This window comes from Phyllostomus hastatus, unplaced genomic scaffold (genome assembly GCF_019186645.2).
Source record: "Phyllostomus hastatus isolate PE091 unplaced genomic scaffold, TTU_PhHast_1.1 phas_contig_86, whole genome shotgun sequence".
Taxonomy (NCBI): domain Eukaryota; kingdom Metazoa; phylum Chordata; class Mammalia; order Chiroptera; family Phyllostomidae; genus Phyllostomus; species Phyllostomus hastatus.
This window is the reverse complement of record NW_025333977.1, coordinates 88856898-88870140: the sequence shown is the minus strand read 5'-3', so window position 1 is coordinate 88870140 and position 13243 is coordinate 88856898. Positions and strand designations below refer to the sequence as shown.

General features: G+C 36.8%; 1 protein-coding gene across 2 annotated transcripts in view; it reads left to right on the top strand.

Moving 5' to 3' along the window:
• The window catches only part of POLQ (DNA polymerase theta), a 119127-nt gene that overhangs the window by 69146 nt on the left and 36738 nt on the right, over positions 1-13243 (top strand). For both annotated transcript variants that reach the window (XM_045852024.1, XM_045852023.1), the window contains exons 20-22: positions 6499-6692; positions 9677-9814; positions 11020-11194. In XM_045852024.1, the coding sequence (XP_045707980.1) occupies positions 6499-6692; positions 9677-9814; positions 11020-11194 (507 nt within the window). The remainder of the gene's footprint in view (positions 1-6498; positions 6693-9676; positions 9815-11019; positions 11195-13243) is intronic.

The following is a 13243-nucleotide window of genomic DNA, read 5'->3' as shown; positions in this document are numbered from 1 at the left end:
GAACCTTTGGGACAAGTTTAAACATTCCAACATCTGAATCATATGGGTACCAAAGGAGAAGAGGAAGAGCAAGAAATTGAAAGCTTATTTGAACAAATAATGAAGGAAAACTGGTAAAGCAAATAGACTTCCAGGAAATCCAGGGGGCTCAGAGAGCCCCAAAGAAATTGGATCCAAGAAGAAACACACTAAGGCACATCATAATTAAGTTACACACTACTAAAAATAAGGAGAGAATATTAATAGCAGCAAGAGGAAAGTAGAGAGTTACATAAAAAGGAATTCCCATGAGACTATCAACTGATTTCTCAAAAGAAACTTTATAGGCAAGAAGGGGCTGGAAAGAAGTATTTGAAGTCATGAAAGGCAGGCACCTACATCCAAGATTACTCTATTCATTGAAGCTATCATTTAGAATGGAAGGGCAGATAAAGTGCTTCCCAAATAAGGTCAAGTTAAAGGAGTTCATCATCACCAAGCCCTTATTATATGAAGTGTTAAAGGGACTTATCTAAGAAATAGATGAAGGCGAGAAACGATAAACAGTAAAATGACAACAAACTCACAGCTATCAAGTGAACCTATAAAACAAAAACAAAAAGTAAGCCAACAACCAGAACAGGACAGAGTCACAGAAATGGAGATCACATGGAAGGTTATCAGTGGAGAGGGTGTGTGGGAGAATGGAGGAAAAGGTACAGGGAGAATGGAGGAAAGGTACAGGGAAGAAGCATAAATGTTAGGTACAAAATAGATATGGGAAGGTTAAGAATAGCATAGGAAGTGTAGAAGCCAAAGAGCTTATACGTATAACCCATGGACATGAACTAAGAGGAGGTGGTGCAGGGCAAAGGGTGATAAAGAGACAAAATTTAGACAACTGTAATATTCATTGTCAATAAAATATACTTAAAACAAGTAAATGAGAAAGAACTCAGTGCAGTGTCTGCCACAGAGTTAGCATTCATTTTTGCATTAGTTGATTATTATTATTATTATTTTTATTGGTAACATATGCTCTCTGTGCTGATAGTGATATTCTCTCCAGTATCATTGGGTAGAATAATACAAAGACCAGACTGACTTGCTTAAGTGATGTTAATTAGCAGCTCTGGAACAGGCACCAAAGTGTTTTAAACTCAGCTTCTCTAAGCCAATGTAGGTAGGCCACGGAGTGGGAGTACGTGTCACACACACCACAGGACTGCTTCTGCATTCATGGACAATGGTGCTGAATGAACACAGCCCTCTCTCCCTCTGTCTGCCTCTTCTGCCCCTAGGTGAGATGCCAGGCATAGTTCGTGTAGTTCCCAGGCACCAACATTTGATGGTGGTGATGAGGATTAGTGTATAACTTTTTATAGACATTTCTTCTCCCTTACCAGAATTAGAAGTTTTTGTTATCTTTGGGAGGAGACCACTCGGTAGTTAAAGGAAGTTTTTAACCTACAAAAAAAGGGAGATTGATTTTTCTTTCAGAAAGGTACAAGAAACCCTCAAGATCGGTTATTTTTTATTTTTTAACATTTACAATTTAAATGTGCCTTGAAAGCTTTTTTTTTCCTGCAGATTTTCAAAAGTTGGTGACCACAAGTTAAATGCATTCTTGTATAATGTTGCATTTATTTTTTTATTGTTGTTTGAATACAGTTGTCTCCATTTTCCTACTGTTAAGTCTTTTTTATTCAAAGATTCCAGAGAATTGAAGTACAATGAGAAAAGGGAAATTTTGGACAGAATGTGGACAACTGTCAAATTTTGTTTGGATGTAATTATTTCAGGATGTGCTTGTTTATTTTAATGGACCTCCAGAATCTTCATTTTTTTCTCTCCTCATTTCTTATCTATTGGGTTGGTGTGTTCTGGCAGCTGATTTTTTCCTGGTAGAGAGCTGATTTTTGTTAGGGAATGAATAAATGTCTTTTTGCTCAGTGTGTCCAGGACAAAGTATCCTGTTCTTTTCACATGGGTCAACTAGGCTGTTTTTAGAGTGATTTAAACACATGTGAGATGATTTTCTAAGTATGGAGAGAGTTGTTTTCTCTCTCTTTTAAAGGACTTCATCTGCACAGATTTGCATGTCATAATCTTTGTTTTATGTACACTATCATCATGGGTCCATGTGTGGTTTTTAATTATTCATTATTAATTTAATAATTTAACCAATAGCTGTTAACTCATGTTATGCATAACTCAAACAGATGTGTCTGCCCATGTGCTCCTCCTTTCTTGCACTTCCTAAGATTTATGTTTATCCTTACCATATTTTTAATTTGTTTTATTTTTTAATTAAAAATTTTATCTCATATAAATAGAAGCAATATATTATTTGGTTTTGAACTTTATAAAACATTTGTCAGATAGGGACTTGCTTTTTTTCCTTAGTATTGTGTCAAGATTCATGTATATTTTGCAAGTATCTATAGTCAATTCATTTTCACTGCAGTGTAAACTATCACTGTGTGAGTGTGCTAAAATTTATTTATCCATTTTCCTATGGATAAACGTTTGGGTTATTTCTAGTTTTGTTTTTATTTTTTGTTTTGCTATAATAAGTAGTTCTGTGTACGTCTGCTAACACAGAGACATGTCTGCTGGTACATGTGGGCAAGAACTTCTTCTGTTTGTAGATTTGCTCTGTTATGGGAATGAGAATAGTCAACTTTATAAGATTATCTAAATTGTTTTCCAGACTGGTTGTAAAAGTTTATTCTTGAAACAGCAATATGAAAGAAGTTTGGCTAATTAATATTGTCTCAATTTTGTCAATTCAGTGGTTGTAAAATGACTATAAATTTCCTTTCTTGAACTTTGCTTTTGGTAATAGAGTTATTCTAGTGTCATGTAATGAGTCAATGAATAGAAATAAATAAGAACTCCTCTTTTTATTTTGGAGGAGTTTATGTATGATAGAAATGATGTGTTCCTTGAAATTCTGGTAGAATTAGCCTGTAAACTGTTTCTTTGTAGAAATATTTTTTTACCACCACTGTAATGTCCCTAGTAACTGTAAGATTATTCAGTTATATCTGTTAGGTTGTGTTTTGGTAAGCTATATATTTTAAGAACTTATCTCTTTCATCTGAAATTAAAAATTTTTTGTTATAAAGCAGCCCTGGCTGGTGTAGCTCAGTGGATTGAGCGCGGGCTGGGAACCAAAGTGTCCCAGGTTCGATTCCCAGCTAGGGTACATTCCTGGGTTGCAGGCCATAACCCCCAGCAACCGCACATTGATGTTTCTCTCTCTCTCTCTCTCTCTCTCTCTCTCTCTCTCTCTCTCTCTCCCCCCCCTCCCTTTCCTCCCTAAAAAATAAATAAATAAAACCTTAAAAAAAAAATTTTTGTTATAAAGCTATTGTTTATTTTTTCTTTATATTTCAGATGTAGCTGTTAATGTCTTCCTTTTCTTTCATAATATTTATTGTTTAATATCACAAAGTTTATTCAATTTTTCAGTCTTTTCAAAGAACCATTTTTGCCTTTGATCTTCCCTATTGTTTTTGTTTTCTATTTTCTTGATTTTTGTCAACATTCATATTGTTTTTTTTCTTCTAGTTTTTTGTGACTTTATTTTGCAGTCCTTTTTCTCAATTCATAAGTTTGACACTAAGTTTATTACTTTCAAATCATTTTTTTGTTTTCTAATTTAAACATTTAAGGCTATACATTTCTTTTAAAGCTTTACTTTTTTAAAGATTTTATTTATTTATTTTTAGAGAGGGAAGGGAGGGAGAAAGAGAGAGAGAGAAACATCAATGTGCAATTGCAGAGGGTTATAGCTTGCAACACAGGCATGTGCCCTGACTGGGAATCGAACCTGCGACACTCTGGTTCGCAGCCCGCGCTCAATCCACTGAGCTACACAGGCCAGGGCTAAAGCTTTACTTTCATTTTATCTCACAAGTTTTGACATGTAATGTTTTCTCATTTTATTCTAAATATTTAATAATTTGTTATGATACTTTCTGAATCATAGATTATTCAGAAGATTGGTTTTTAATTCCTGAATATTTGGAAACTTTATTTTGTATTTTTATTATTACCTTCAAACTTAATAGAATTGTGGTGAGAGAACATGGTTGTGTAATACCCATTGTTTGAAATTTTTTGAGTTGCCTTCTGACCTGAAACTGGAACTGTGGTGTAAATGATCTGTGTGTATGTAAGAATAGTGTGTATTCTAACTGTGGATGCAGAATTTTGTAAATGTGAAGTCAAGGTGGTTGTTTAAATTTTTTGTGTCTAATTTTACTATAGTTAACTCAATTTTTACTATATATTTGAGACCTCTTTATTAGATGCATAAATGTTTAAAATTGATTTAGCTTCCTGATGAATTGAACCTCCTATTTTTATGTTTTAGTCAGCTCTACCACTAACATTTTTTATTTTTAGTTTATTTTCTGGAATGAATATGGCAACATCAACTTTCTTTTGATTAATATATGCCTCATATGTCTTTTTTATTTTTTTAAACCTCTAAGTTCTCATGCTTTAAATATGTCTTATAAACAGAATATGGCTTATTCATTTATTTTCCAAAGTTATCAATTCTTAAAAATTTAATGTTTATTATGTTTTTCCATTACCATTTAGTCCTCTTGCATCCCTCCCCCAGCAATCACCACACTGTTGTCCATGACCATGAGTCCTTTTCCTTTTTGCTCCATCTCTCACCCACTAACCTCCCCCTGCCACCACTAGCTGTCATCTGTTCTCCATCTATGAGTCTTTATCTATTTTGCTTGTTAGTTCAAACTTAACATATTTTTTAATTTACAAACTTATTGTGATTATTGGTGTATTTGCACTGTTTTCTTGCTCTTTACTTAGTTTGTATTCATCTCTCTTTATTTTGCAAACAGTTCATTCATAACTGTGCCCTGTGCACTGTTCTAATGATTTCATAGCTGCAGTTCTTAGAGTCTGAATCTGTCTTTTGTTTCTGCTGAATTCCATTCATTATTTCTTTGCCATCTTGTAGTTTCACACTTTCGGTGAATTCAAATGAGACTTGATCAGTGGAGCCCTGCCGGCCTAACTGGGGAAACTTTCCTGTAGAAAGGCTTTCCTCTTGCCCCCACTGTTGCCAAATGACATACACAGTGTCCAACGACTACTTTTGCCTTCCTTGAGAGCTTCGGTTCCGGGCAGGAGTCTGAGAATCAGCTTCTCCTCCTGGTGCTATTCTGAATATTATAAATATATATATATATATATATTATGTGCATACACACACACACACACACGTATCCCCTCAACCTTTTGGCTGTTGGACTTCATTCCTATGACAAATCCCTGCTCCCTGCCGTCTAAGGATCCAGTCTGGCCCCTGTAACTCAGATATTGTACTGCTCTGACTGTTCTTATTCTGACCCCAGTTCCTTACTTTTCTAGTCACACATCCCATGAATTTCTGCTTTGGATCAGGCCTTGAGGCCTTGAAAGCCAGACTGATGCGTGGTTACTCCTCCTGTTAGAGGCCCATCACTCACCCTCGTTTTGGTGGTGGTTATGGGTGTCCCTGGAGATCTCCTTCCTTTTGATTGAGACCAGCAATGCCTCAGAGAATGTGTTTGTAGACCTCTCGGGGCCGGGGGACAGCAGGTCAGGGCTTCTCAGAGTCCTAGTGACCCATGGTCCTGGAAAGTGAAGGCTTGGGTATAGATTTTTTTTCTTAATGATTTAGGACAGTATTTCTCACAGTATATTCTATGGACACTATTCAGGATGCTAGTAAGTAATACAAGAAAGAGTTTTGTGGTCAAGTAACTTCAGATGTTTGGTTAATACAAAATTAAATAATTGTCTGTAGTTCAGGTCTTCTCAGAGCCTCTAATATATTAACAGACATCACGAATATCCAACCGCAGTACCTAAATGCTGAAATCACAGTGTTTAGTGTCAGCTCCACCCTTTGTATAGAGGGTCTTTGAAGATAAAATTCCTATGAACATACTGGAAAATGGATTTATAATGACAAATCTGTTGAGAAATGTTAGTAGATAGAAAACTAGTCTGATTCTTATTTCAGGAATTTTCTTTACTTTGGTAAGTGCATCAGAAAATGTAAAACCTCCATATTTGGTTGTTTGTGCAAGCATGGGAACAGGAATATTGGAACCAGTTTCAGGGAATTAACACTTTATAGTTAGCTTAGCAAGTAAGATTGGCTATTTTGCTCTTGCTGAGAGTAGCAGAAACATTATTTTGGGAAAAAAGAGATCTCGAGTAACCTATACTATTCACAAGCTTGCCAATTCTTCTGTTCTCTGGATAGCCAAAGAAAGTAGTCTAGTGCTTAAGTGGAACAGTGGAAAGTACTTTTGTGCCTTTCATTGTTGGTTTGAGGATGCTGTTCAGAAGACTGGGCTGGGAAGAATACCATGGTATCATCTGTGCATTTTGCTACAAGAATTCTGTGTGTGCTTAGACCATGATGCTGATCTAGTCACCTGACTGGTAAATTAATGTTTTAGTCTTCTTTTTCTCTTCCAGATGTTTTATGCAAAGTGGAAATGCCCTGTCAGTACTGCTTGGCCTTGCTAGAACTAAATGGGATCGGCTTTAGTGCTGCGGAATGTGAAAGTCAGAAACACGTAATGCAAGCCACGCTGCACGCCATCGAGACTCAGGCCTACCAGCTGGCCGGCCGCAGCTTTTCCTTCACCAGTTCGGATGACATTGCTGAGGTTGTATCACGGGAACAGAGAATTTAGAGAAGTAATTTTTAGAGTTAAAAATGGTTCTGTGTGTGTGTATTTCCTAAATGTGTTTACCTGAACAACAAATTCAGTTACACAGGATATTTCGGAGGTAGAGTATTCTAGCATACAGTTTGTTATCTCTTGTATTTATGAAATAGGAAGGCAGTAAAGAAGGCTCCTAGAACACATGCTCTCTGAGAAGGAAATTTGCCTGCAACAGAGGAGGCGCTTAGTAAATATTTGTTGAACAAAAGACAGTTGCATAGCAGTGCAGCTGTTTCTCCCGTCCTTGCCCCTAAATCCTGTTGTAGAGTACAAAATTAGATATTTTTCTCAGGTGTTAGTGAAGTACAGATTTTTGTGACTGTCTGCTACTACTTTATTAAGTAGTAAACTTAATTACTACTTTTATCACCTTACATAAATTTTGACATAGCTTATTCTCGTTTTTATTTTCAAAGGTTGGTGTTCTATCCTCTCCTTCCCCAGACTCTACAAAGGGTGGTTGGGTTGTTTTAAAGGAATTACAAATGTAGGTCTCAGTGCTTATACTCGATAGCATTGAGGTTACAGTGTCTTCTAGATGTGACTTAATAATACAGCATATTGGTGCAGATCATAGGCTTTAGAGACAGAATTCTTGGGTTCAAATCCTACCTTCTTCACTTATTAACTCAGTCCATGACTTTGAGCCAATACATCAACTCTTTATATCTCAATTTTGTCATCAGTGAAATGGGTTATGATAGAAATACCTGATAGAACTATTCTGAGGAATAAATGATAAATGTAAAGCACTAGAATAGTGACCATCTCATAGTAAGTACTCAACAAATGTTATATATAATAATGAAAATGTCCATTTTTTTTTTCCTGGCTGGTGTGGCTCAGTGGATTGAGCACCAGCCTGTGAACTGAAAGGTCTCTGGTTCAATTCCCAGTCATGGCACATGCCTGGGTTGCAGGCCGAGTCCTGGTTGGGAAGGTGTGAGAGGCAACCGATCTCTCTCACACACTGATGTTTCTCTCCCTCTCTTTCTCCTCCCCTTCCTCTCTCTCTGAAAGTAAATAAATAAAATCTTTTAAAATGTCCATTTTTAAGCCACAGAATTATGTGTTTTAAAAAATGAGGAACTTTGTTTCTTCTAATCATGTGGTATATTTGTATTGAATTCAGTGGTGACTTTTTTTGGGTATTTTTAATATTTTCTTTTGAGTTCTTTAGCCCAGAACTCCCTAAGCTAGTACAATACCTACCTGAAAGCACATAAAATTACATAAGGAGCTTTTAAAATATATAGGACCTCTTAATTTCAGCACGAGTAGGCTCAGAGCAAAGGCAGGAACCTGTGCCCTTGTGGCGCAGACAGGCACTGAGGTGTCAGGGCCCTGGGCCTGGACCGAATGCTGAGCTGGAATAGCTCGGAATAGCTGGAATCACCCCGAAGGCCTTCGGTATTATTAGCTTGTTCTTAAGTGTTCACATTAAAACTGATGTTATGTTTAAGGTACTGTCACAGTTTTACACATTGATTGTTTAATTCTTGCCAACTTGAAGTTGCATCTTCAAACCAGGCCGGATATCATACTCATCTAGAGCTGCACTAATGCAGGAGCTACTAGCTGCCACTTGTGGCCATTTAAATTGAAATTAATTAAAATTAAATAAAACATCAATTTAGCTCCTTATTTGGGCTAACCACATTTCAAATGTTCAAAAGCCACACTGGGTACTATGTCAAACAGCACAAATATAGAACATTCCCATTATTGCAAAAAGTTCTTTGGGATGACACTTATCTAGGGCAGGGATTTGGCAACTGTAGCATGAGGGCCAGGTCTGGCTGCCATCTGTTCCGGCAAATACAGTGTTGTTAGAACACAGCCACACATGTTTATTTACTTACTGTGTTTGTCTGCTTTCATTCTATAATCACACAGTTGAGAAGTTGTGACAGTAAACCTTGAAAAGCCGAAGATATCTGTTATGTGGCCTGTTATAGAAAAAATTTGCTGACCTCTGGTCTAGAGGGAAGCATGGGTTAGTGAAAAGAAAAAAGGACTTTAGAGTTATGTGACTATGGGTGATAATTCTTAATTCTGCTACATTCTGGACATGTAATGCTGAGCAAGTTTTCCCAACTGTCTTTTTCAGATTTGTCACAGAATTGTAAAGATTACATGCAATGGCACGTGTTAGAGCAGCTGGCATAATGGCTGGCATGTAGTAGGTGCTCAATAAATATTAGTCCCTCTTGCCCTCATCTTGTTCAACCCCCCATTTCATAGATATAATCAAGGCCTGAAGAAGTAATTTATCTGGAGGATCCTCCTTCTGCCACACAGCCTGGGTCCCTGCCCTTCGTTGCTTTAGTGGGTGTGTTTGGCCATGCTAGCCCTCACTGCTGCATTGACTTGGCCACTTCTCCTGACTTTTTGTGCCCAGGGACTGTCAGGGTCCAGCCTTATGGTAGTAGAATTAGATGGCTTTTTGGACCCCATCCTACTTAGTGTTCTCTGATTTTCATGATCACAACAGCCACGAAGTCTCCCATGTTGACTCTATGGGGCTGAAATGATTGAGTAGCCATACCGTTGACCAGAGCAAGTGGTGCTTAGGAGAGTTCATAACCATCAGAGCACCCTGCAGTCTCAACAGCTTATTTGTCAGTTGTTCAGCACAGAGTGTACTTTCCTGTGTCGCTGACTGTTAGAAAGCCCAGTACTAGTATTAATCTGTCAGTACCTGAGTTAGCATATGGATAGCTTAAGTTACATGTCCAGCTTATGGACATATACGTTTTTATTGCCATTATTTTTTAACTGTGGTAATTCAAAACTTTCCAAAAAAATTCTTCCAACCCAACTTGAACTATATAGGTTGTTTTTCCAAATAACTTTAAAAATGTTTTCTGAATGACAATACTTGAGATTTGATTCTTGACTAATGAAGCTGTAATTTCTTATAGGTTTTATTTTTGGAATTGAAGTTGCCACCAAATGGAGAGATAGAAAACCAAGGCGGCAAGAAAATTTGGGCTTCTACCAGAAGAGGGAATGACAATGGACGCAAGCTAAGGCTGGGAAAACTGTTCAGCACTAGTAAGGTGCTCTTTGGGGCAGTCACGGGGCAGAGTCTGAACTACTTTTAGCATTTTGGTGTTTTCAAAGAATGTTGATGAAATCCAGATCCAACATAGCCCACCATTTGCACTTACCTACATGAGAACAAATTGGTTTGTGGTTTGGCTGCCCACAGTAAATGTGGCAATACCTCAGCACAGGAAATCTGGACCGTAATCTGACTCAGCAGTTGTGCCCTCCCTATCATTAAAACAGTGTAATGGTTTGTAAAATCAGACCTGTAGACATTATTTAATTATCGACATCCACTAAGTTTAGACTTCCAGTATAATATACTTTGTATAGTTATATGAACATGAAGAAAGGTATGGAAGAATTTTTTAAAAGAAAAATAAAACCCAAGCCAATACAAATGAAACACTGTTTTTTTTTTCAATTCCAGGGCAAAATAGTAAGTTTTACATGAGTTTCTTTTAAGAATCTAACCTACTGATTTCAAACTGAAATTGCTAGTCACAATCCATGGAAACTGGATGAATGGGAGAGAAGAGTAAAAGGGCTCATTTTACATTTTTACGGAATGGATTTTCAGTGGAAAAACAAGGGTAGAGCGTATAGCCACAGTGAGACAGGTTACCATCCTGCAGAATTTCGCCCCAGTATCATTCACTCTCACTTGCCTGACCTGGGGACATTTCCACTCCATTCTGTAACACTTTATTTGACCTCACTGGCCCTTTCACCTCACAAGTTTTTATTCCTGAAACATTCATTGAAAGTCTGTAGCTTGGAAAATTCAAAGTGTTAAAGATAAATGTCTTCTCATTTTCTTTTGACACAGAACCATGAAAGTGTTAGGGCAAAAAATGAAAAAAAGTGAAATTTACAATTATGTGAGGAATGGAGGAGGAAAATATAAAGAGAGATGATATAAACTCTTGGAGTGTGGAGAGGCAGTTACTTTGCTAAGTTGACATCTTATTAATTTTTTAAAGGTAGATCTAAATTGATGTTGCTTAGCATAAACATGTTTGATTTTAATAATCCATAATTATCAGAGTTTTAGCATTATGGTGATTTCTATAAAGTCCAAACAGGAAGTTTGAGTTGTAAATACAGGAGTTAGCAAGTTTAATTTTGAGACTATATTATTTACCTAAAAGAGATTCTAGTTTGCTATGGAATTTGGATAAGAATCTGATCTTACTTTATTGTGTTTCTTTGTCAGGATGTTTTAAATAAGTTAAAGGCATTACATCCTTTACCAGGCTTGATATTAGAGTGGAGAAGAATCACTAACACTATCACCAAAGTGATCTTTCCCCTGCAGCGGGAAAGGCAGCTGCATCTTGTTTTTGGCATGGAAAGAATCTACCCTGTATCACAGTCACACACCGCTACAGGTAAGGAGAGATTTTAAATATGCATAATATCCAATTCTGAAAGAAAAAATTGTTCATTTACATATATTTTTTATGATCACCAAGGAATTCGAGTGTTGATCTTTGGGTTCAACAAAATTTTGTAAATGTTTATAAAACACACACTATATCCAAAGTATAGATGGATACTAACTAAATACAGAGATGAGATTTAATGAAAAATAGTTTCTGCTTTCAGATATTGTGTAGAGTAATAGGATGTCTGAATCTGTGCTTTGGATGAGAATATATCTAGGAATTAACTATTTGAGTCAGTGATCTTAATCTAATTTTAATTATCCCCATCTCCTGAATGTCTTAAGATTCTCTCCAAGTCGAATTTAAGTAGACATATGTGGGGCTTTTGTAGAATAAGTGAACAGCTTATTTATTCTATTAGAACAGAGAGCTGTGAGCCCTTTGGGTGTCTCATGGCCCTCTGGGCGTAGATGTGAGTATCATATGGTGAGGGGAAAATGTCTTACTTCTCTAGGCAGTACAAAACTCTAAATATTTGCCAAATGCAGTGTGCATTGGAAGTCAGAGCAGTGTTAAGCCTTTCATAGGGAAGGCATTTTAGATTGATGGTATCAGATTTTTGTAAGTTTTGAATTCTGGTGCTGTGAATCTTTAAAGTATTTAACCTTTCAGTGCCTAAGTTTCCTCATGATAAAACAGGGTCATAATAGTTCTACCTCACCAGACCATCCTGAGGATTTTATTTATTTATTTATTTATTTTTTAACCAAACATACTTTAATTTTGGTCTTCAGAGAACAAACTGTCCCCCACCCCCCAACGAAGGTAAACATGATTGATTTATGAAACTAGTATTTACAATCCCTCTTCAAAGCATTCTCCCTTAATGGGAAACTGAGCTTCAAAGACTCCAGACATTGAAAGGTTTAAAAAAAAATAAAACTTTTGTTGTCAGTATAAGACAAAGCAGAATCTAGCATAAGTCAAGCAAATCCATTCATACTTCAGGTCCTTCTCCTCCAGGAGCCAGTATTGTTATGTTATTTGCATTTAGGAAAATCCGGCCTAATTTAGTAATCCTTCTCCCTTCCCGTGTGGTTTCACTAGAGGCAGCAGCTGTGACTGGATAGTGGAGGCATTAGCCACCATGGTGCCACCAGAAGTCCATTTTGAGGATTTAATAATACATGTCAGTGTTTAGAGCAGTGCATGGATGGAGGCAGCACGAGGAGCTGCTTTTTCCTCTGCTTGCTCATTCCTTGTTCTCAACACCTTCTCTTTTCCTTCTTCTCTACTTAGCTAACCTTTGAGTCCTTCCTAGCCATTTCTTGCCCTGTTGCTATTTTGGTTTCATTGCTGTAAACTTATAAAAATAAATCCTTATTGGTGAAAAAAACAAGTCAACCTAGAGTTTCAAAGGTGTTGCATTTATTTGTTGCTTATAATGCAGAAAGTAATCAATTCCTTTTTTTCCTGATTGGTTTATATCATACTGTACCTACATTTAAAGACTATTTTGGAAATAGAAGTTTCCCCAAGTATAGCAAAACCATTTCATTATTAGAATTCAGTTCCATGATGCTACATTCATGTTGTCATTTATTTATTTATTTATTCTTCCAAAAATATTTTATTTATTTACTTTTAGAGAGAGGGGAAGGGAGGGAGAAACAGAGGGAGAGAAATGGGAGAGAAATTGAGATACATCGAGCAGTCTTGGCAGTAGGTCCCTGCTTTTCATGACTTTGAATATTTCTTGCCAATCCTTTCTAGCCTGCAAAGTTTCTTTTGAGAAATCAGCTGACAGTCTTACGGGAACTCCCCTGTAGGTAACTGCTTTTCTCTTGCTGCTTTTAAGATTCTCTCTTTATCTTTAACCTTTGATATTTTAACTATGATATGTCTTGGAGTGGGCCTCTTTGCATCCATCTTCCTTGGAATTCTCTGTGCTTCTTGGACTTGCATGTCTATTTCCTTCAACAAATTAGGGAAGTTTTCTTTCATTATTTTGTCAAATAGATTTCCAATTTCTTGCTCTTTCTCTTCTCCAGC